Raw genomic sequence first — 23,999 nt, 5'->3', positions numbered from 1 at the left:
GAAAGATTCACATTATCCGCACAAGGCACCGAAGGCTTCCTTAACTCAAAAAGAAGCACAAATGCCCCTTCTGTAAGCAACAGCTTTAATATTATGTTTAGTATTGCATTAGATGTAGTCCAAAAAATGGTTTGACTGTCAACTTTGTGAGTGATTTGTACATTGTCTTACTTCTGCTTTTTCTTTCCATTCACACCAAAACAGATGGGAAAGTCACAGCTGCTAAGTTCAGACTTTCCTGTCTTCTCTGTGAGAACTCTCATGGCTAGCTATTTTACATTTTTACTCCTACAAGCTCTATTTCTATTTCCCATCCTGAAATCACTAGTTTAAAGATAGCTTGGATGTATTTATACGGTCTGAGATCAACCCTCATATCCATCTGTTATGAATCCATTACTGCCTTCCTAGCTGTCAGTTACATTGCATGTCTGGACGTTCTTTCAATTTTCCTTTGCATTTCTTTGCACATTCATTTGACTAAAGATAGTTTAAGCCCCTTGTTTATATAACCTTGCATCAGGTTCCCCTTAGCTCACTTGTTTTTGTGCTGCTGAAGCTATATTCAGTTATAACTGGGTGACTATATTGCTCAAATGGCATTTCTTAGGCTAATCAAGAACTATTTTGGTTACTGTGTCTTCCAGTAAGTTTTCTTCATTACCACATTTTATGTGGTAAAATGTGATTTTTGGAATTGTTGTTTATCTTTTTCTGGTATCTATGTAAGAATTCTTTTTTTAGGTAAACATAAAGTTTTAATTTCAGACTGGGACACCCAATTGATTTCCTGTCAAAACAAATAAAATCAGATTGTAAATCAATCTGTGATTGTAGCAGCAACAAAGCAGGATGTCCTACAAAGGGCACTCTTTTCACTCTTCCATGTTCTCTAAACACACATAAGAGTTTTACTCTCACTTTATTCATGTGAAGAACTGTGGACTTTACCTTTTCCCATATCTGCCCATGTAATCCAAGTTTGCTACTAATTTCTTTCTTTGATCTGTTAGTCACTTCATTTGACTTACACTCTATAGTCATTAACTCTGATATTTTCTTCCTTGAGAGGGATCTATCTCCTATTTTTCACATACTGCTGAGTTATGGGTGCTTTCTCCTGAAACCTCCACCTTTAGATTTCTAACTTGTAGGACATAACATTTTACACATGCAAGACCGCTTTCTAGCAGTGTGCCAAACATTCGCAAGCTCTTTCTTATCACTACCTTTCAGAGTCTCAAAGGTAATCAACCTACTCAATGATTGGATTTGCTGGATGTTTTTCCCCTGAATCTAACTGCTATAATACTTGTATTATTATATCAAATAAAAATTCCAGAGTGCCTTTAGCTGCAAATCTTAAAAGTCTTAATAGATATAGTGGTGACGTAGGGGTCAGCCTCTTCTCCCAGGTAACTGGTGATAGGACAAGAAGTAATGGCATCAAACTGTGCCACGGAGATACAGTTTGCTTGTTAGGAAAAATTTATTCTCTGAAAGAGTAGGTTGGGTGCTGGCATAGGCTGCCCAGGGAGATGATGATGTTACTGACCCTGGAGGTGTGTGGATGAGGCACTGAGGGACTCAGTGGGTATGGTGTGATGGATTATTAGTTGGACAAGATGATGTTAATGGTCTTTTACAACCTGAATGTTTCTATGATCAAATGATTCTGTAACAGATCAGCTTCTAGTGCAGATAGGACCAAAGCACGTGACAAAGGTAGCCATGAAAGACAGTCTTCTTCTCCCATGTAAGTATGTATACATTTCTACATAAGCATTCTTAATGCATATAGTGCGTGAGTTACTTTCTTCATGGCAGACCTTGGTATCTTTTAAAATTTCCCTCTGTAGGCAAAAGTTCTTTTCACATGAGGAAAGTAACCAGAAGTGAAAAAAGGAGAGCACTATTTGCATTTTCTTTAAATGCAAGGTGGTGTCAATTAGCGGTGGCTTCAAGTATAACTCTACTAACATTGGTAGAGATACTGAACTTCTAGCTGAAGTTAATGAACTTATGCAGGTTTATTCAGTCAACTTGAGAACAATGACAGCCTACAGTGTCAAAAGTGAAAAACTAACCTTATTAGAGATACTTTTTCTTTCTTCTCCTATGCTGTGGTTCAATTTAATTTAATCTACAGATAATAATGAATGCAAGCATTCAAAAATAAGTATCGAGATTGTCCTGATTCAGCATGCCGTTCCTCTGTATGTGATCTAGCAAATAATAAAGTGGAAATACCTCTGACTTTTCTGCCTCAGACATCACCATGAATTGAATGTTTTTCTTTACTGCTCAGCTCTAGCTGCAATAGGAAGTACACTGAGGTTAGTAAATAGTTCAGCCCAAATTTATGGTTCACTAACTGGAAACTGCAGATTTTCTGAGGTTTCTCCAAGTTCAAGCATGCTTGAAGTATTATCTTGCTACATGGCACAAAGTGTTCTGCTTGCCCTCAGTAACCAAGGGTTCTTCTGTCCTCCTGACCATTGCTGTTGTACCACTGCTGTGCAATGTGTTGTGCATTTGTGTGCTGCCACTTCCACCCTCTGGATGCTCTAGAAACAGGGCAGGGAGCTACAGCACTTACCACCTAGCACTCAGTACTCTGCTTTGTATATCTGATACACCTTTCAAAGGACAATGTGTCAGGAAGTAATCTTGGATTCACTCTTAATTTCATGTAGTTAAGATAAAAAGAAATCGAACTTTTTATTCACAAGATTAAAAGTAAGCAACACAATAACAAAGATTTACATTCAATGTAGATGAGGAAGTAAAACATTTAAACTATATATAGTTTAAATTCACTTTATTTACATCTGATTTAATACATTATGCTGGACGTCAAGACTTCTGTGCTGCTGTATATCTTATGCTCATGTTACAGAATCACAGAATTGCAGAGGTTGGAAGGGATCTCAAGAGATCACCAAGTTCAACCCCCCTGCTAAAGCAGGTTCCCTACAGTAGGTCACACAGGAAGGTGTCCAGACAGGTCTTGAATCTCCATAGAAGGAGACTCCATAACATCTCTGGACAGCCTGTTCCAGTGCTCTGTCACCCTTACTGTAAAAAACTTCTTCCACATGTTTGTATGGAACTTCCTATTTGAAGTTTTAGGCTGTTACTCCTTGTTCTATCACTATGAACCAACGAGAAGAGCCTGGCCTCATCCATATGCCTCCCACCTCCTTTAGATATTTATAAACATTGATCAGATCCACTCTTAGTCTTCTTTTCCCCAGGCTGAACAATGCCAGGTTACTCAGCCTTTCCTCACACAGGAGATGCTCCAGGCCTTTCATCATCTTTGTGGCCCTCTGCTGGACTCCTTCAAGGAGATCCCTGTTGTTTTTGAGCTGTGTAGCCCAGAACTCGACAGAATTGTCTAAATGTGGCCTCACCAGGGCAGAGTAGAGAGGGAGGATCACCTCCCTCGGCCTGCTGACCACACTTTTTTAATGCACTTCAATGATACCATTGGCCTTCTTGGCCACCAGGGCGCTCTGCTGGCTCATGGCCAACTTGCTATCCACCAGGACCCCTTCTTTGCAGAGCTCCTCTCCAGCAGATCATCCTCTAACCTGTACTGATGCATGCAGTTGTTTCTTCCCAGGTGCAAGACTACGCTTGCTCTTGTTGAACTTCACCAGGTTTCTCCTTGCCCAGCTTCCCAGTGTGTCCAGATCTTACTGAATGGCAGCACAGCCTTCTATTGTGTCAGCCACTCCTCCCAGCTTTGTACTATCAGCACACATGATGAAAGTGGACTCTGTCCCTTCATCATTGTTGATGAATGTTACATCACTGGAAAACCCCTTTTCTGATGTGGCCTGTTACCTTTTATAACTAATGTATTTTATAGAGTATGAAGTCTTCCTGAGGAGATTTAATCTAATTCCACAAAATTTATTTTGCTTACTCTTAATCCAGGAGATGATCTTGCCAGCAAAAAAATAATAAATAAGCATTGTTTTATTTCCCAGAATATCCAAATGCCTCTTCTTCAGACTGGAATGCATCTGCTGTATTTACGAATCTGACAGTTTTGTCCTGTTCCCTCTATGCTAATATTAATGACTGATGAAATGAAAAAAAAAAAAAAAAACATATTTGCTTTTAGTTATTACCACCATTGTGATCTAATTCCCACCTTGTTCAACTTCTTCATCAGTGACCCGGATGAAGTGCTTGAGACTACCCTCAGCAAATACAGAAAGCTGGGAAGAGCGGCTGACACACCAAAAGGCTGTGCTACCATTCAGCAAGACCTGGACAGGATGGAAAGACAGGCAGGGAGGAACCTGATGAGGTTCAGCAAGGCCAAGTGTAGCGTCCTGCATCTGGGGAGGAACAACTGCACGCACCACCACAGGTTAGGGGATGACCTGCTGGGGAGGAGCTCTGCAGAGGACCTGGGGGTCCTGGCAGACAGCAGGTTGGCCATGAGCCAGCAGTGTGCCCTGGTGGCCAAGACCAGTGGGATCCTGGGCATTAAGAAGAGCCTGGCCAGCAGACTGAGGGAGGTGGTCCTCCTCCTCTGTTCTGCCCTGCTGGGGACACATCTGGAGCCCTGTGTCCAGTTCTGGGCTCCCTGGTTAAAAAAGGGCAGGGGTCTCCTGGAAGGAGCCCAGTGGGTGGTGACAAAGATGGTGGAGGCCTGGAGCATCTCCTTAAGAGGAAAGGCTGAGAGAGCTGGGACTGTTCGGCCTGGAGAAGTGAAGGTGGAGGGGGCATCTGATCAGCGCTTATAGGGCGCCTCGTGTGGAACTCAAATGGGTGGGGCCACTCATGGCAGTACGTAGCAACAGGACAAGGGGCGACGGGTAAAAACTGGCACAGAGTTTGGAAACAGTCCCACAAGGACACGAGGAAGAACTTCTTTAGAGTGAGGGTGCCACAGCACCCAAGACCCGCCTGGACGCGTTCCCGTGACCCGCTGCAGGGAGCGCGCCGCGGCTACACGGCGCCCCCTGCCGGCAGCAGGCACTCACAGCCGGACGGTTCTTCACGGTGCCACGGCAAACGGTCGCTTTAAACCTGCCTTTACAAAGAGACGAAGGGGGGAATCCTTCCTAGGCACAGCCTACCTGCGGCTCAAACCGAGCACTTCCGCGCAACCGCCCACCTCGCCTCAGCCTTCCGAAAAGGACGGAGAGCCGCAGCAGCCCGCGCGAGGCCCCGCCTCCGGACGGCGGGCGGGCGTGGCCGAGCACGCGCAGCGCAGGGAGCGTGGCGGCCGGGCGGCGCCGCGATGTTCGTGGCGCGCAGCATCGCGGCGGATCACCGCGACCTCATCCACGATGTCTCCTTCGATTTCCACGGGCGGCGCATGGCCACCTGCTCCAGCGATCAGAGCGTCAAGGTGGGCGCGGCGCCAGGCGGGCCGGGCGGCCGCACGCGGCCTGCGGACGGCGCGGCCATGGCGGGCGGGGCCTGAAACCGCGGCGCACGAGTAGCCTGCGCGAGTCCCGGCTGCGGCACCGCCGTGCTGCGGGGCTGCGCTCCCCTTATGCGGCCTCATGGGCTGCAGCTCCGGCCCGGGCCGCTCCCGCGTGGATACCCACGGGCTGTGCCTCCTTCAGGCCTCATCCGCCGCTGCCCCGCGGGCTCCTCCGTGGCTGCACGGGCAGATCTGCTCCACACGGTGCCCACGGGCTGCAATGGGACAGCCTGCTCCTTTGTGGGCTTCTCCTGGGCTGCAGGGAGCTGCTGCTGCTTGCCTGGAGCTTTTCCTGCCCTCCTTCTGCACTGACCTTGGTGCCTGCAGGGCTGTTCTCTCGCATCTCACCCCCCTCTCCCCACTGCTGCTCCATGTTGTTATTTCCCTTTCTAAAATCTGCTCTCCAAGAGCACGCCCAGCATCACTCACGGCTCAGCTCTGGCAGCGGTGGGTCCCTGTTGGAGCAGCTGGAGCTCTGAGCTGACATGGGGCACAGCTGGGCTCTGCTCACAGAATCTGCCCTGCGGCACCCCAGTACCAGAACCCTGCCATGGGAACCCAGTACACAAGCAGACAGCTTCTCTCTGATCACAAACAAAAGAAACAAACAAAAACAACAGCAACAGGAAAAAAGAAAAATCAACCCAGCCCCAAGGAGTAAGCCAACAGCCTTTGATCAGACCGAGAATATAAAACTTGAAGCCTGAAAAGAAAGACAGCAAGATTTAGGTAGAACTTAGAAACCACACCTTTAACAATATAATGTAGCTTTCCAGTTACAACAGTTCTTTATGAGATTCTTAAGAAGCTTTACAGCCATGTTGTATTTGATGTACATCCCACTCTCAGCAAATGGGCCCTGCAGAACAGCAGTTGCAGCGTTTCATGCTGACAAGATTCCCTCACGTCAGGCTGATAAATTGAGAATGGAAGCCTACGTTACTTGTGTGTGGTTCATAGATCAAGTTAGAAATATTAGAAGCAGCAATAAGTTCTTTTACCCACTTTGTAACGCTAGATTTGTTTTGTCTGCTGTCTTGCTCTGCCTTGCAGTCACACTCCACAATCTCTGTAGGTCCTCTCCAACAGAACTCTTCTATTCTGTCCGAGGTGATAGCCAGGAGCCACATCAGGGTTTGGGGACCACATCTGAGCTTGTACCACGGTGAAGACTGCGGTCTGCTGCAGTAAAACGAAGTGATTTGCTCCTGGGATATAATGTATTGAACATGGCCATAATCTATTTCCTTGCAAGTAATATGTTGCTTACAAATGACAGACTTCACATGATGGTGGATTTTGCAGGCATGTGCCTGTCCTCCACATCTGTAAGAAGGATATTTTCAAAGTTAATCACAGTGTAGCACTGCACCAGGGAGATTTCTCCAGATGAAAACACTCAGTAGTGACTTTTTTTAGTGGCTGTGTTTTTTGTTACTACCTGTTGCACTTACTTACAAATTATATGATTGTCTTCTGATTTTTCAATAGGTCTGGGACAAAAGTGAAAATGGGGATTGGCATTGCACTGCAAGCTGGAAGGTTTGTATTAATAGTCATTACACAGTGATACTGTTATTTCTCTCTCTTTTATTTTTTGGTAGAGATATATTTTTACACAGCAGTAGTGTGTGCTTGAGGAGTTAGAAAACAGTACTTTTGCTTTTAATGGATTATTTTCTTGTTTGTATTTTCTTGGCTGTGGGGAGAAAAAGGAATAGGAATGGCTTTTCAACATTGTAACTGTCCTCTGTGTTTTTCACCCATAACCTTTCTGAGAACTATATATGGAGTCTGTAGTTCATCAGATTGATTAACTAGTGCATTCAGCTTCTGACTTATCCTGGAGCTTGTATATAACAGGACCACGGTACAGTAATCCCTATAAAAGAGAGAGCAAGTGAAGCTTTTATATTCCCTTTCTCTAGCAAAAGCGGTGTTCAGTGACCAGGTATGAAAGAGGAGTTTGTTCTGAAGGACAAGCTAAGTAATGCTCTACACATGCTCTAGAAAAGTACAGGCGAGCTAGAAATGGGCATAGTGATGGTTGAAAATGTAAAACAGGGCTGCATCTCCTGTCAAGACAGAATCTTAGTTGGCAACTATTTTTTTTGGAACTTAGGATTTTAAAGTAGTAATGAATAATACCTAGAAATGCTAGGCGAGATACTTTAGAGCTCTTACTTCTGCTTTACAGCAGGAAGTCACAAAAGTGTATGGAAAACCCTTCATGCTCCCTTGGAGTCATGTGTTTCTCTGAACTGTTGCACTTTGTGTTATCTTGCAGACGCACAGCGGCTCTGTGTGGCGTGTGACGTGGGCCCATCCTGAGTTTGGGCAGGTCCTGGCCTCCTGCTCTTTTGATAGAACAGCAGCTGTGTGGGAAGAAATAGTGGGAGAATCTAATGATAAACTCCGAGGCCAGAGTCACTGGGTAAGATTTTAACATACAAATTTAGCTTTCGCGTGTGCCCAGAAAAACAGATTTGCTGTGCCTCATTGATTTGTTTGCTTATTGTAATGGGCTGAAGCTTTAAACTGTTTGAACTCCAGAATTACACAGAAGACATTAAGTTGTTGTAAATTCGGTGTACTGGACATCTGAGTTTGCAACATATTTGCTATTCCTGAAACAGAGTTTTCTTCTTTAATGTGAAGTGTCCTTGACTTTGTTATGTTTTGTTAATTTGTGGCAATGTTCCAATGTAGGAGTACTTTCATGACATTGGGACAGACAGCTAAATGGCAACATTCAGGCCAGTTACACCTCACTTAATATTGGTTTAATTAGGTGTTCCTCTGCAAACCTGAATCCCATATACGATAGAACTGAAGTTGTAGGTATTTTGTTCTTTATTCATCTGAAACCATCCTGTGCCATTCTTTTTCCTCTTTGAGACAGTAGCTCAGGTTTGGAGAACAAAACATTTTGCTCAGAAGTGGATTTTCTGGATAGCGTTTCACAGAGTGAATTTCTATATGTAAACAGATTTTTTTTTTGCAGACACTCAATCTTACAGATCTCAGTATACTGTTCCTCCACTACTATATTCTGCCTTCAGTTATCTGCAATTTTCTACTTTCCACTAAAGCTTTCTAAGTGTGTGACTGGGCAAAGTCAGGTTGTTGGAACCTGTGGCATCTAGTGGGGTGTGGAAGCTGACTTCATGTGCAGGAGGCTGTACTGATCTGTAGTTTTCAGGTCAAACTCATGCTTTCTTGACAAGAAAAGAGAAAGCTTGGAACCAAAAGTATTTACTTCTTTTGTCCTTTTTCACTCTAGATAACTTTCCTATCAAACGTCTGCTGTATTCTCCCATTCCCTTCTCAGAAGTACTTGTTCAGACACTTCTGTTGGGAAATCCTCATGGTCAGTTTCAGTAGCACTGAGATTAGAAAGCAGCGTTGTTAGGGATCGCAGTTGATACTGTCAGCACTATGTGTGAAGAGGACACATTCAAACTGCCTGTGGCCAATGCATTTGTATTTTATGCTTCTGTTCTTTTTTTTTTTTTTCTTTCATTCTGAAGTTTAATCAAAACAACTTCCGTTGTTCTCAAAACTTTGATATCACAGTGTGTGTGTCCCTGCTCCAAATGTGTGCAGTGTAGTGTCCATTTTTCTATTGAGTCTATAGATAAAGTTATTCTCGTTCTGGATGGAAGAAATACATGATGCTATGAAGTGGTGTTGTCAGACTTCCACTGCCTTCTGGGCAAGGGGAAAAAAAGTCAACAAATTACAAAATGCATTTTTGATGGAGACATCCAAGAATTTCTGCCTTTCTTTTGCAGGTAAAGAGGACCACTCTGGTAGACAGTAGGACATCTGTTACAGATGTGAAGTTTGCTCCCAAGCATATGGGTCTTATGTTAGCAACTTGCTCAGCAGATGGCGTTGTAAGGATTTATGAAGCCCCAGATGTGATGAATCTCAGTCAGTGGTCACTGCAGCATGAAATCTCATGTAAGCTAAGCTGCAGTTGCATTTCGTGGAATCCTTCTAGGTACGTAAATAAAACCATAGGTTTTGGCTTATAACTGTGTAAGCAGAAGATCTGAAGAGTTAGTTCTGGAAGTGTTACAGAATGTCTTTTGTCCCATGAGGTTGTATTCCTAAACTTAATTACAAGCAGTAATTAACAAGCTCAAGAACTGCAATGTGCTTTTTTTGTCCCACAAAACTTACCTGAGTTTCCTAAGGAAAAGTGTTTATAAAGAGACCGTTCCCATGTTTTTGCTTCAGGAAGTTGTCACAATAGGTAATAATTTGGACAACCCTTGGCAATTCTAGGAACCACAGGCTTTGCTAACACAAAGTCTAAGGGTTGTATTGTTCCTTTAGTTGTATCTTCAGGGGCTCAGTGATGTATTTAACCTACTTGGACAGAAAGAGATCAGAGGAATGCGATGGTTGGTTTATCCCCACCCTAAAGAATATATAAGTAATCTATCCCCACCATGAAGAATATATAAGTAATCTGTCCCAGAGGTTCAGAGTACAAGCTTTATCTCTACATCACCCTAGGAAGTTGTGTTAAAAGTCGATTTAAAAACTAGTACTCATATATATGCTTACCTTTTGTAATTGGCTTTCCAAAACCTGAATGAAACCCTCCTAAATCAGTCACTGAGAATCATTGGATGCAGATTGTGCTATATTCCTTAAAGCAAATATTTCACTGCAAATGCTTAAATGAATTTAATCCTGATGTCTGGGAGCATGTGTCATCCTGAACTAAATTGCCAAATTGTGTTCCTTAGTGTTTTATCTTTATTTGTTGTATGAAGTAGACATTCAAGACAACAGAATTGAGGTAGTACTGATAACTATGAATAACACTTTGTATTTCTTTCTAGGCAACCTTTTTGTTTTATTTACAGATATGTCTTAAATTTTGGAGATGGCTTGTGAAACAATTATTAACAGAATTCACATCTTTTTACTTCCAGCTCCAGAGCACATTCTCCGATGATAGCTGTAGGAAGTGATGACAACAGTCCAAATATATTGGCTAAAGTTCAAATTTATGAATACAATGAAAATACCAGGTATGCTAAATAACAATATATGTGGGATCTTAGAATAGCTTGTGAATGTCTGGCCTTCTGTTTCATTCCTGTTGTTGCTCATGAAGTCATGAAGAGGAGTGGGAAATAATACTCCTCACTTTTGTCTGCAAGACTTTGGGCAGGAGAAACACCTCAAAATGCAAACAAATGTCAAAGAAAACGGCAGATTTTTATAATTTTGTTCTATCTCAGTACAGAAATTCCAGTATTCCTTCTGGCATTTTAAAGGGAGAGTTGCTTTTATGCTTCTGAAAGTTTCTGTGCTTAGTTTTGCACAAGGAATCGGTAGGACTAAAGTTGGAAGTTTGAATTATGGCTGAACTAGAAACTGTTTTGTTCAAGGTAACAATAAAAATGGTTCTAAGATCATATTTATAGTGACAGAAAGTCCTGTGAGTTACTATCAGTTAGTAGCAGTTGGGAGTTAAGTTAGGAGTTCAGAACCAGAAAATGCATGCAGAACCACTTTCAATTAGTGGATGACAGATTGTGTTTCATTCAGCTTGACTGCTGTGTGAATGGTTCCAAGGTGTTTTGTGAGCTTCTTCCTGATTTCACACTACGTTCTTTGTGCATTAACAACACAGAAAATTTGTTGCAACTCACCTTGTGGTAAATAAGAAAATGAAATATATTGCTGTACAGCAAAGGAGGCAGGTAGTAGCCTGCTTATAAGCACAAGCTATTTACTAAGTTTCTGGAGTAGAAATTCCTCTTCAGATTTGTGAATGAAGGAATTTTTCATGTTTTCTTCCATCTATTGACAGAAATGTTCTTTGTACAGGAATCTGTGCTTTGTTCTGTGATTTAGTATTACAATCAGAAAGATTAATGCGTGGAAGTGGGATACAGGAGTGTAACAGCAAAGGAACCAGCGTGGATAGGATGGTATTTCAAAGGAAAAGTAAAGGTGCTCACCTGCCTCTGAAGATCTAGGCTTGTAGGGAAGACTCCACAAGGGAGAGACATCCAATCAGAGATTCTTCCCTAGAGGCAGTCAGCCCTTAAATGAGGTCTAAGAGAGATGCAGCCAGGCTCCACCCCTTCCAGTCACACAGCTGAATTGCCTTCACCTGTGCTCCCAGAGCTAACCCAGTCCTTTCCCCAGGTGATCATTCAGTGGTTCAGGCCATGACTTAACGGTTCCCTTGCATTTAGTGTTATGATACTAGTAGTTAATGTATCTGTTGTATTCACTTTCTGAAGAAATCAGCTTGTAATTATTAGTTGGCATGTAATTTATGTTAAACAATTACAGCTTTGCATCATCGTGTATCCTGACTAACCCCCTTTTCCCTGTTCTGTTCGCTTTACGTAATTAGTGGCCCTGGCAGTTTTAGTGGCGCTAATGGTTAATTTTTCACACCCTACAGGAAATATGCAAAAGCAGAAGCTCTGATGACAGTCACAGATCCTGTGCACGATATTGCATTTGCTCCAAATCTGGGAAGATCCTTTCACATCTTAGCTGTGGCAACCAAAGATGTACGAATTTTCACACTAAAACCTCTAAGGTGAGCTTAAAAGCAAGACTGCAACAGTGTTCAGTATGATATGGTACATACTGTAGAGTCTTTCTTAGTAGTATCTGAGATGCAAAGGATGTAATTAAATTTATTTTAGCAGCCTGCTTTTTAAGATGATAAGATTGTGAGCAAAACATCAGTTCTGTCTGAATATCTCTTTATACTTCTAATCTGTTATACAGCTAAGTACGTTTCTAGAAGGATATAGACCTCTTTTTGTCATTGTGTTCAAGCCAGAACTTGGAGCTTGTGTGCAGAACTGTCTCGTCTCTCTTTAACAGGAAAGAATTGACTTCATCTGGAGGATTAACAAAATTTGAAATTCATATCGTGGCTCAGTTTGACAATCACAATTCCCAGGTGTGGCGAGTCAGCTGGAACATCACGGGCACAGTGCTGGCCTCCTCCGGCGATGACGGCTGTGTTAGGCTTTGGAAGGGTAAGAGCTCTGCGGGTCTCCTGCTTGAAGCGCATCGGCTTTGTGCTATGCTGAATGTATGGGAGGAAGTATTTTTGGAGTGAAAGGTTTTTAGATCGGTGAATGATAGGTTTTTGCACTGACATTTCAGATAAAAGGAAATAAGGTGCTGGAACATGGGACTGATTGAAGTTTCTGCAAATAGTTGTTACTGTACTATATTTGGTAATCTCAAATCTCTTGTTTTACCAGATCACATCTGTGTAAAATTGTCGCTATTTAGAACTAACTTGTATTGAGTTGTTGTCTTTGCCTGCTGCCAAACCCAGAAAAACTGTATTCTGTTAAAGCAGCACTCAGGCAATCTGGCTTTTTTTTTCCCCATGAGCTTTTTCATATTCCTGTTTAAATTTCAAGAAGCAGCAACAAAACTCAGTGGCAGTTTCCTCATCCATTCTCAGTAGTTTCTCATCTTTTTATTAAAACTTTATTAAGGACAAAGCAAACCCACTCTTACTACAGAACAAAACCGAGGTTTAAATAACGGATAGGCAGAGAACGCCAAGCAGCTAAAGGACCACATATTCACCTACTCAGAATACAGATGTTGATGCTGAAGTACAATTCTAATTCACACCAGACGCCTAGCAGTTGAAGTATCATGACTGTACCAAAAGCTGAGTTTCAGAGTCCAAACTAACAGTTTCTATCTGAATACATTTGCAGCTAATTACATGGACAACTGGAAGTGCACTGGTATACTGAAAGGTAACGGGAGTCCAGTCAATGGTAGTTCCCAGCAGGGAATTTTTAACGCCTCTCTAGGTTCAGCCAATACAAGCCTACAGAATTCACTAAATGGATCATCTGCCAGCAGGTAGGCTAACTGGTAAAGAGACTGGATCTCAGCAAATACTTTCTTCTCTGAATCTTCGTTTCACTTTGTTTTCATGTCTTGTATTCTTTTAAAGTGTGGTGTCATTTATTGCACGAATACTCCTGCAAGCTGTTCTGGCCTTGCTCTGTGTTTGTGTCTGTTATGCTGGTAGTAAGAGGAATTAGCTTGTATAAATAAGCAATGGTAGCAGTGGTTTTTACTTTTAGTCTTTTCGCTTTCTTAAAAAATCTTTCCTGAAGTAGTTTTGAACCAGGAGAAAATTGATCGTACTGCTTTGTAACTGCCATTTAGATGCACGTATAAAAGTTAAGCAAAAATACCAGCAACAAATTCTGGTTTTGACTGGGACAATGCAGCAGGATGGAAGGAGGAAAAGACACTTTATAGCATAGGACTTCAACAATCATAGGCTGGTGTTTGTTCATTTTACTTGCATTTTTGCAGGTGTAACATCATTTGAGTAAAAATTTTGGGTTTTCTTAATCTTCCTTACTCAAGTGGAATTCTTACTGCTTTCTAAATTGTTTTTATTCTTTAATAATTGCTACTAAATAGGTAAATTAAACTGCCTTAACCAAAACCAGTTTTTAATTTGTGTACACTAAACTCTAGAAATTACTGGGTCCTGCAGTTGTAAGGTGAAGTGAGTACAGTGCTTTACAGGATGTGTGCTGTATAAGGGCTTGGTGTGACCAAATTCCACAGCAGAAACTTCCAGGCTATTTGGCCAGCTTTATTTGTTTTCCCCAGATGCCTTCATTTCCATCCATGTACAGCTACCAATACGAATATTTTTCTTTTAATTTAAAATGCTCATCTGTGAAGTACTAGAATAGGTTTTGGAATGTTGCTATTCCCCTTTCTACCACCCCTGGGCGGTTCTGGCAGTTCAGGATGGCAGTTCTGGCTTCCAAATCCATAGCTCCATTGAAGAGAGAAGGGCATTTACATTTCCTCACAAGATAAATGGAAAGCAAGAGGTGATTATGGGACAAGCCTTCAAAAAGAAAGGAAGCCAAAATTATATTGGTCGTCTGGTTCCAATTGCTACCTATTGTGTAGCAAAAAGTGCTGGAATTATTCCCATCTTGGACATGGGATATCAAACGCTATGCAGCTGTAAGTGGTTTGGACTCCTGCAGGAAGGAGATAGAGGCCATTTTATACCTCTTCAGTACGGGGGTGGATCCATAATCTCCTAATCTAAGCCATACTGCCTGAAAGACACCCAAACCCCACCGCAATGGTGTTGGTTCTCTCCTTTATGTTGATAGGAAGCCACCATGAAACTGAAACTTGTACTGTTGTTTTAGACTTCCTCCATTGCTCTGTGTTTTGAAATTTAGATATTGGGACTCACTTTTGGTTACACAATGAAGTCTACGGCTGTGGAATTTTAAGAATATGTCCTAGGATGGGACATATTCATAGTAAGGTGCACTTAACGCGTTTTCTGTTTTAATCATGTTGGCATGAACTGCAAAAACGTAGTTGCTAACTTTTTTTTTAGCCATTAACATTTTAAAAAAAGATTGATATACTGACATTTGACTAAATTGGTTTGCTACACGATCTACTTCGACTGTAACCACAAACGTGATGTTTTGGTGTTCATATGTTTAAACACGTAAGGTAGCTAAGGCATAGGTACATCTGGATCTCTGGGAAACTGGTAAAACACGGTCACCAAAGTGGGTTCTCAGCCAAAATAGTTTTCAAATGGATGATACAGGATTGTTGGAAAAGAGTTGGCAGGGTGATACTGTTACGCTGATATAATTGTATATGTCTGGATTTGTGATACAATTTCCCTTCTCCATCTGTATTATGTCCTTTTTAACAGAAAGCAGAGCTGATACCAAGCTAACTGGAGTAACTTTGATGTTTTGCTGCTTGTTGCATGCACACAGGAATGGAAAATGAACTCCTTTTTCCCCTCCCCAACGCCGTTTGACCTCTCCCAAGACACCAGCAGCCTGCTAACTACTAAACGCTATTCAAAAAACCTTTTTAAACTACGTTGTGTACTTTTTTTGTACTAGGCCACACAGTTTGATACTGTTGAAACTCCTGATAGAAAAAATACTAGGGGAGGCTTTTTGTTTAAAAAAAAAAAATCAAAAGAAAAAAAAACTTCCATCAGAACAGTTTCTTAAAGTAACTTGTCGAGTGAGCCAGTTCTTGAGCAAAACTGAAAATCTTGTCCTTGGTTGGGATGGGAGGAGGGAAGTGACCATTAAAGTAGCTTTCATTAAAATTGTTTTGATAACTGCTGTGTTTTACATTTCATGGTGTTTAACACTTGACTGAGATTCCTTAACATCACAAGTTTGTAACTGCTTTGTAATATATGCAACTGTTAGTTTTAAAGGAAAAATTGTGCTTTGACAATTGTACAGATGGTAGCTTTTGATAGTTTGGTATTTCTTCATTTATAACTTAGTATGACTTAAAATATGTTTTTTGTAAGTACTGTCAAGCTTGCTTCATCCTGACTGGGACGCATATGTTTTCTGATGTGTTTGTATGTTCCTATGGCAATGGTTCCATGCGTAACTAAAATTCTGAGCGTACTGTCCTAAATAATGCAAACGTTTGAGCCATATGAAAGTTGAAACCAAAATGCAGCATGTTGTGGATTGTCCATAATTTCACGAGTGTACAGCTGTTCTTTTAGGCAAGCCCACAGAACTGTAAACAATATAGATAACACCTGTAGGTATCTAATGTAGTTATACTAAAACACACAAATATTACGGGTAAGTTCTAATAAAAATGGCAGAAAAATGACATGGAGTGCTGTAATTCTGAGTTGTGGATTCACCAGGAAGCTGAAATTGATCCTGAGTATTTTGCAGAAATACGTAAATAGACACAAAGATTGTACTTCGCTGAAAGCAGTTATCCTCTGTAAATGTATACTATTAAATTTAAACTACTGTAAAAGCTATACAATGTTTTTATGTCTGTTCTGGAAGTCCCGCGAAGTTCATCTGAGTTAGATGCATATGCAGAAAATGTACGTACATGGTTTTTTAATGTATAACTTGTGTCGCAAATGGAGCGTTGCTGAAAGCTGTTAACATCACAGGAATTCTGGGAGAGTGAAAGCATGTTCATAGCTGTGTTATGAAATTCTTTTGATTTGCAAAGCAGTTTGTTCATTCTGCAAGAGGGGTACTACAATTATTATTACAGCATTCTTTCTATGATTTTCAGGGGAAAACTTTTTTTCCTTAAAGGACAGTTTCCAGATTTGTCTTGTTTTGAATTACAAGCCTTGATTTCTGCTATTATGTTCTATTGGTTTTGGCATGGATATACTAAAGCTTTTTTTTTTTGTTTTCCAGCATGTCTTTTCTCCCCTTTGGTTCTCCTTGTATTTACTGCCTTTCTCTTTTTTCTTGTTTTTGTTTTGTTTTGTTTTTTTGTTTTTGTTTTGGTGTTTTGTTCCTGTCTTAATTGTTTCAGGTATTTCTTTCCCCCTCTGGATTCCCCACGGGCTGGATCGAGATGGTCCAGTCATGCCCAGCTCCTTCCTCCTCCTCCTCTGATAGAGCACTCTTGCGATGCTGACACTGCCAACCTCCAGTATCCTCACCCTCGCAGACGATGTGTATCTCGGCCTCTTAATCTATTACCCGAGAATGAAGGGGTTTAACATGTTACTTTGAATAAACGTTGAAGGGCCTTATACTGATGGTTGTGAATGCTTCCATTTCTGGCTGCTTGTGTGTTCCTTCTCTCCTACAGAAGATTTTAAAAATTTGGGGTCTTCATGCATGTTTTGCAAAACAAACTGCAATATTTGGAACAGTCATCTGTGTGCATCAAAGGAACATGTTAATCGGTAGGCTTTCAACTGTGGCAACACATGCAAACGTGAGCCATGAGCTGCTAATGGAGTAGCCAACTTCAAAGTGCCTGCCCTGGTTTGGTTTTTTTTTCTTTTCTTTTTTTGGAATCAGTTTATTGTGACCTTGAATTTTTTCTTTTATATATTGCACTGAGAAATGTGAAATGTATTCTCAAAATTAAACATACCTTCAAGAAGTGGTTGAATAACTAAAGGATGATGTTTGATCAACTCGTGAAAGAAACAAAACCATTCCTGTGTATACTGCAGCAAAATGCAATTTGGAATGTTGGGTTACTTTAAAAAAATTTTCCATCTTGCTGTATAAATATTTAAATTTTATAATTGTGGTTGACTAATAAACTTATTTTAAGAGGTGTGTTAGTATGCCTTTTCTTGGAATGGTGTGGAGCTATTTCATAAGGTGGAGGTGGTGGAGTCACCGTCCCTGGCAGTGTTCAAGAGGCGCCTGGATGAGGAGCTGTGAGAGATGGTTTAGTAGCTTATGGTGCTAATAGGAATGGCAGAGTGGTTGGACTAGATGATCTCGCAGGTCGTTTCCAACCTTGTGATTCTGTGATTCATAACCAGTGTGAGATTTTGGATTCAGATGTCTGTTCTCCTGTATTTGGGTGAAAGAAGCCATGCCAAGGGAATTGGGACTGTTCAGTCTGGAGAAAGAGGAGGCTCAGTGGAGACCTTTTGCTCTCTACAGAGACCTGAAGGGAGGGAGTGGTGAGGTGAGGGTTGGGCTCTTCTCCCAGGTAGCAGTGGTAGGATGAGGGAAGATTTAGGTTGGGTATTAGGAAAAAAATCTGCCCAGAAAGAGTGGTGAGGCAGTGGCACAGGCTGCCCAGGGAGGTGGTGGAGTCACTGTCCCTGGAGGTGTTCAAGAACTGTGGATGTGGCACTGATGGACATGGTTAGTGGGCATGGTGCGATGGGCTGATGGCTGTACCAGATGGTCTTACTGGTCTTTTCCAACCTTGATGATTCTATAAGTCTATTACATGACTATGGTTCTATTTTCAGAAGATTGGAGAACATTTTGGGTACATATATGTACCTTTATGTACTGATAGGCTAGAAAATGTTGAACTATTCCAGTAATTTAACACATGGGAGACAAGCTGTTATCACATACAAATTTTTCCAGTTCTTTGGTAACCTTAATAATTCTATGATTTCACGGTCTCGTTTCATTGTTTCTGCAATCCCCAGACCAGGAATGTGACTGCAGGATAAGTGGATTGTAAGACCTGAATGACAGCAGCACGCTCCCGACAGTGATCAAAGTGATACGTGTGGAGAACAGGACCTTCTCACCCCCTGTTTACAAAACAGTGTGGCTTTTATGCTTCAAAACTGAAATCAGACCTTCCACGGGCTGTATGGAATCTGCTTACTACCCAACCTCAATAAGACAAAGCGTCTCACGTAGCAACAGTACGGCGCGAGTACATCGCTATCGCAAGCACCGCAACAGCCCTCCTGGGCCCTCGCTGCGAGAGCAACACGCGCCCCTCCCGCCTAACGGCCGCCGCGGACACCGCCGCGCCGCAATCCCCTCGCCCAATCAGCGCTCCGTTCTCCAACCTTCCACTTTCCGAGTGCCCCGACCGCCAATCGCCGTCTCTCGCTGCTGCTCGCTCCGCCCTCCCCCATCTATTGGCTGACGGCGGGGCGGGGCGAAGCGCGCGCGCGGGCTTCCCGCCAGGGCCATTAGGGGTGGCGTTCCCGCTGCGCTCCGGGTGAGCCGGGGGCAGCTTCTCGGCCCGCAGGGGGGCGCCGTGGTGCGGGGGGCCGGGCCGGGCCGGCCAGAGCGGAGGTTTGAAGTTTTGGCGGTTGGGCGGCGTCCGGCGCTGGCGTTCGGCTCCTTCCGCTGCCCACTCGCAGGAAAGAGGCGGCGGGACGCGGGGAAAGGGGTCCCGGCCTGCGAGCTGGTGAGCATGGGGGGCCGCCTGGTGCGGCTCGGGCCGGGTCCGGGCGGTGGGGGTTCGTGTGGAGCGCTGAAGAAGCGGAGCCGGGGCCTCCCGGCTCGAGCTGTGACGGCAGCCGATCGCGTCACGGAACTCGCGGCTCCCCAGGTGGCTCCTGCTGCTGTTGGGGCAGTGCCGGAGGGCGGTCTCGCTCCGAGCAGCTTTGCGGGCTAAATATAGGCTGGCACCCCGAGCGGCGTCGGCGCTGCGGCTGGCGGGGAACGGCTCTTTTTAGGAAGTCGGAGGGGGCGGTAACAGAAGCGCCCGAAAGGTTTGCAGAGGGGGAATTGTGATCGATTCTTAAACGTGTATGTGAGCCGAGCGGGGCAGTGGCCAAGCGGCACTGGCCGCTGTGTTTGGGCAGCGTTTGTGAGATTGTTACCGTGACGTAGGTAACCGTGTGCTCTTTTACTTCCAGATGCTGCTGGACCAGGGCTGACTGTTGCCAGCAGGGCGTTGCTTTAGGCAGATTGCGCAGCACGATGGAAAGCTTCCGAAACATTGCCGACGAGACCTTTCCCAGCTTCCTGGGCAGTTCACTGAATAGCAGTGCCAGCATCCTTGTGGAAAATGTCACCATCTCCTCCAACCCTGGTTTACCTGTTGCAGCTTCAACTGTTGCCAAGAACAAAGCAGGCCATGACAGCAGGTGAGGCCCTCGTTTAATTCTACTTAGTAATTCCACTTAATAATCTTACCAGCTGTCTGGTTTGACCCATTTAATTTGGAAAGGAAAAACTACCATCACATATTATTACACTGCTTAGTAATCAATAGTGGCTGTTTGTATTAGCAATGAAAAATCTGGGTGAGGTTCGTAACTCATAATGTAGTTAGCTTTCCATTAAAGTTATTCTTCAAAGGAATAATTTGGTTTTTAGAATGAAAAGATAACAGTACTTGAAGGGAGCATGTAAACAGGAGGGGGAATGGCTGTTTATTAGGGTGGATAGTGATAGGACAAGGGGGAATGGTTTTAACTAAGATGAGGTTTAGGTTAGATATTAGGAGGAAGTTTTTCACACAGAGGGTGGTGACACACTGGAACAGGTTGCCCAAGGAGGTTGTGGATGCCCCATCCCTGGAGGCGTTCAAGGCCAGGCTGGATGTGGCTCTGGGCAGCCTGGTCTGCTGGTTGGTGACCCTGTACATAGCAGGGGGTTGAAACTAGATGATTGTTGTGGTCCTTTTCAACCCAGGCCATTCTATGATTCTATGAACAATTGAGCATAATTTCATTTTTTACCTTGAGTATACTCTAGCCATTCGGAGAATGTATTTAAAAAACGTGGGTACTATGTTAACCTACCTAAATCTCTCACATTTTAGAAAGGTAATGTAAGTAGAGACACCAGCTAAATTTTAATACAACGTCTAATGATTTGTTCAACAAGGGTTAAAACCAACAGTAACAACCGAAACCTTTGTTTATATCACTGCTGTCCCATGTGACTTTATATGCAGTAAGGTCAGACTGTTAAGGCCTGTCTTCAGAAGTGCACATTCCAAAAGTGGCAGTAGCCAAAGAGAATAAGAACGTGGTCATTCTCTTAAGAACTTGAAGAGAAGGAGCCTCAAGAAAGACATTATTGCTCACTACAACTTGCAACTCCCTGAAAGGAAGTTGTGGTGAGGGCTAGCCTCTTCTCCCAGGTAGCAGCAATAGGATGAGATGAAATGGCCTGAAGTTGCACCAGGGGAGATTCAGGTTGGATATGAAGAAAAATTTCTTCTCAGAGTGGTGAGGCAGTGGCACAGGCTGCCCTGGGAGGTGGTGCAGTCACCATCCCTTGAGGTGTTCAAGAACTGTGTGGATGTGGCACTGAGGTTCGTGGTTAGTGGGCATGGTGATGTTGATTTGTGATTGGACTGGATGGTCTTAACGATCATCCTTAATGAGTCTGTGATCCTATTTTCAGAAGATTAGAGAATGTTCTGGGTACCAAAACGTACCTTCTATACAGATTGGCAAGAAAATGCAGAACTACTCAAGTAATTCAACACGTGGGAGATTAGTGATTACCAAAGAACTGGAAAGAATTGTATTTGATTACAAAATAGAGATGCTTATCACAGCAATTGTGTTTTCCCTCCCCACTCTTACAGGGTTTCTGATATCCGGGCATCTTATTTAGAAGAAGGGAAGCACTTACCTGCATCCCTATCTTCTCATGGTAGCCAGTTGGATCCTGAGCCAATGGGGAAGTTTGCCATCAGTTTTCACGATGACATGTGAGTGAGGCTGTTAAACTAATTTGTTCCTAAAAAGCATATAGCAACATAGTATTTAGATTTGTATATGCAATGGGCTACTCATGGAATATGTTTGGGTTTTGAAAATGAAATTATCAGCCATAAAAACCAAGCCAAATTGGGTCTCTAATAGTAATGTATCCTCCTGCCAAACATCCCATTCTCTGCTCTAAAAGGACTTTTCAAATTTAAATAGAGCTAATGCATAATGCAAAAATGTTTCATTTCACTCAATGTGGAAACTTTAAAGTCTTATGATTAGCCCAGTAAGCTAATTGTGTATGTGGCTATCAGAAGTGAAAAGTAAGTTTTGAGCAGAATTAGTGAAATTCTTTGTAGTTCTATTCAGTAGCAGCTTTTGTAAATCCCATTCTTTATATTTCTGCTCCAGTTTAATGTTATGAACAACCTGCTGGTATTTATGGGCTTAGGAAAATCTTGTTTAGTTTTTGTTTGACTTGCTGTCAATTTGATCATGGAATTTTCCCAGCAGGAACCTCTTCCCTTTGGGCTTTCCTCACTTGTTGCAAAAATGCAGAGCAGAAGAAGAAATAGGGGACAAAACAACAACAACAAAATGGGAGCAGACACGCACATATATTAACATTAAATAGCTCTAGGTGCTTCTCTGGGACGTTTTAGGTTGTGGAACAGCAGCCCTTGATCTTGATAATATTCCTCTATTATAAAATGATAGGTGACGTGTGTAGAATTTGTTAATAGGAACAGCAAAATTCCCAGGATGAAGGTGTGAAAACTGGGGAACTTCTCAAATCTTTATGTAGAGAGATGCCGTATGCTGATGTTGATTACGTATAATTATGGTATTTTAAATTGAAATAATTCTCTTTTTAGGGAAGTTGCTAAGTTGGTTAAAGAACCTCAGCCTGCAATTGTTAGTCTGAGAGAATCCTATTCCGTGGCTGGAGATCAAGACCAGAACGTCGTTGAGCATTCAAATCACAGTCAAGATCCCTTATTACCACTTGAACGATTGGAAGGTATTAAACTTTAAGGGAAACTACATACTTGGTCTCAGTGTAGTTACCTTATTGCAGTGTGGCTGTGGAGTTTTTAACCATTTCAGTGTTTTGTGGCATAGTGCAAATGGGATTTGGAAAAGAATCTTTTTATTTTGTACGAACTGAAAACGCAAAAAGCTTGGGATTGAGCGGAAGTCCAACAATGTGATGGCAATGTACAGAGTTGTTTTCTACCCCTTCTCTTTCAATAGATGCAGGTTTATGAGATTGTATTTTAACTGATGTTTCTTTTCTTGCCCTATTCCAGCCAATAATGAGTGATTTTTTTTATTTTTATTTTTTGGCTGTGGCTGTACAAAGTAGAAGCTCATATTTATTTTTTTTTAGTCTAACATATGGAAAAGTAGTTTGGAATACTTGGCTGTGAAAAGTGTTCCTTCTTGAATTGTGAATGGAACAGCAGAAGCAAAACAATGTTCTGTAACTTGCTTTGAAAGTATGGTTACTGATGTTAACTATACATAAGGGAGAGGGATTCTAATGTGATCAAATTCCTTTGTCTCCTTCAAGAGAGTAGATTTCATAAATACTTCTAGTCATTACCTTCTTCCAAGCTATCTGCAGTTTTGTGAGGTAAGCATTCATAATTCAATAGACAACACGTTCTATTAGGAAGTGCATGGTTTGTAATATAAATGCACCCTGATAAACCACTGTTCATTGAAGCATTGTCTTCAGCCATTTCTCCTTTTAGGCTTAAGGAAGTGACAGTAATATAGGAACAAGATGCTTTGGAAAATTGGGAGTGCCTTGTTTGGGCTTGGTTCTGAGCATTGCTACTTGGCTATTCAGTTTTAAGCTGTGCTGTATTTGAAGCTTAATATTGTAGCCTGGAAACTGCTTTTTGTTCCCATTTGTTTCTGAAGAATTATGAACCTTTTCAGCTAACATCTGTATTTTAGATGTTAGCTCTGTCTTGTGGGACATGATTTGGTTATGGGAGAATACAGTAGAAAAGTGGAAGCTGCTTACAAATGATTTTAAGAGAAGATACTGTCTCAACAGTGGAATGAAACAGTGGAACATAATGCTCATTTCTGCTTCTGTAATGTGCCACTCTCTCCTTTTTCACAGTGCTTGAAAGAAAGCCTTCAGGCAGTAATTGTCTACATGCTGTTTACAGTTCTAGCCCTGTTGAAACCTTGCCTTTTTAATTGTTTCCAAGATGCTTTTGATTGTTTTTGTATGAACGCAGGAACTTTGGTCTTGTTATAATGTGTACATTTCAAGAGGCTGTCTTATAGAATGGTTACTACTTAGTGTTCTCATGTTATGCTACTAACATACTGATTTTTACTATATTTTTTGTTCCAGATTTACCAACTGGAATATGTTTTCTTCCAGACAGTAAGGATAACAAGGTAAAAACTTCTTAAATACTGTGAAATTATAGATATCCTAATAATAATCTTGTATGAGACTTCTCTCTCAGGAAGGAAAAGAAAGGAAAGTGATGCAACAGTGTTCATTGTTTAGCTGTGTATACCTGCAGGCTGTAA

At 42.2% G+C, this 23,999-nt stretch overlaps 1 protein-coding gene across 1 annotated transcript in view; it reads left to right on the top strand.

Moving 5' to 3' along the window:
* Positions 1-5,214: 5,214 nt before the first annotated feature.
* The window catches only part of CEP192 (centrosomal protein 192), a 70,303-nt gene continuing 51,518 nt past the window's right edge, over positions 5,215-23,999 (top strand). Inside the window, exons 1-14 of the mRNA XM_052704297.1 lie at positions 5,215-5,377; positions 6,947-6,997; positions 7,743-7,889; positions 9,250-9,461; positions 10,408-10,506; positions 11,901-12,041; positions 12,335-12,492; positions 13,198-13,348; positions 16,841-17,028; positions 18,649-18,976; positions 19,623-19,853; positions 21,311-21,436; positions 22,313-22,458; positions 23,815-23,861. Of these exons, the coding sequence (XP_052560257.1) occupies positions 5,267-5,377; positions 6,947-6,997; positions 7,743-7,889; positions 9,250-9,461; positions 10,408-10,506; positions 11,901-12,041; positions 12,335-12,492; positions 13,198-13,348; positions 16,841-17,028; positions 18,649-18,976; positions 19,623-19,853; positions 21,311-21,436; positions 22,313-22,458; positions 23,815-23,861 (2,136 nt within the window). The 5' untranslated portion in view covers positions 5,215-5,266. The remainder of the gene's footprint in view (positions 5,378-6,946; positions 6,998-7,742; positions 7,890-9,249; positions 9,462-10,407; positions 10,507-11,900; positions 12,042-12,334; positions 12,493-13,197; positions 13,349-16,840; positions 17,029-18,648; positions 18,977-19,622; positions 19,854-21,310; positions 21,437-22,312; positions 22,459-23,814; positions 23,862-23,999) is intronic.

The sequence above is a fragment of the Tympanuchus pallidicinctus genome, unplaced genomic scaffold, assembly GCF_026119805.1.
Source record: "Tympanuchus pallidicinctus isolate F22 unplaced genomic scaffold, pur_lepc_1.0 scaffold5, whole genome shotgun sequence".
Lineage (NCBI taxonomy): Eukaryota > Metazoa > Chordata > Aves > Galliformes > Phasianidae > Tympanuchus > Tympanuchus pallidicinctus.
The sequence above is the reverse complement of the archived record's forward strand: the minus strand, read 5'-3'. Positions and strand labels throughout refer to the sequence as shown.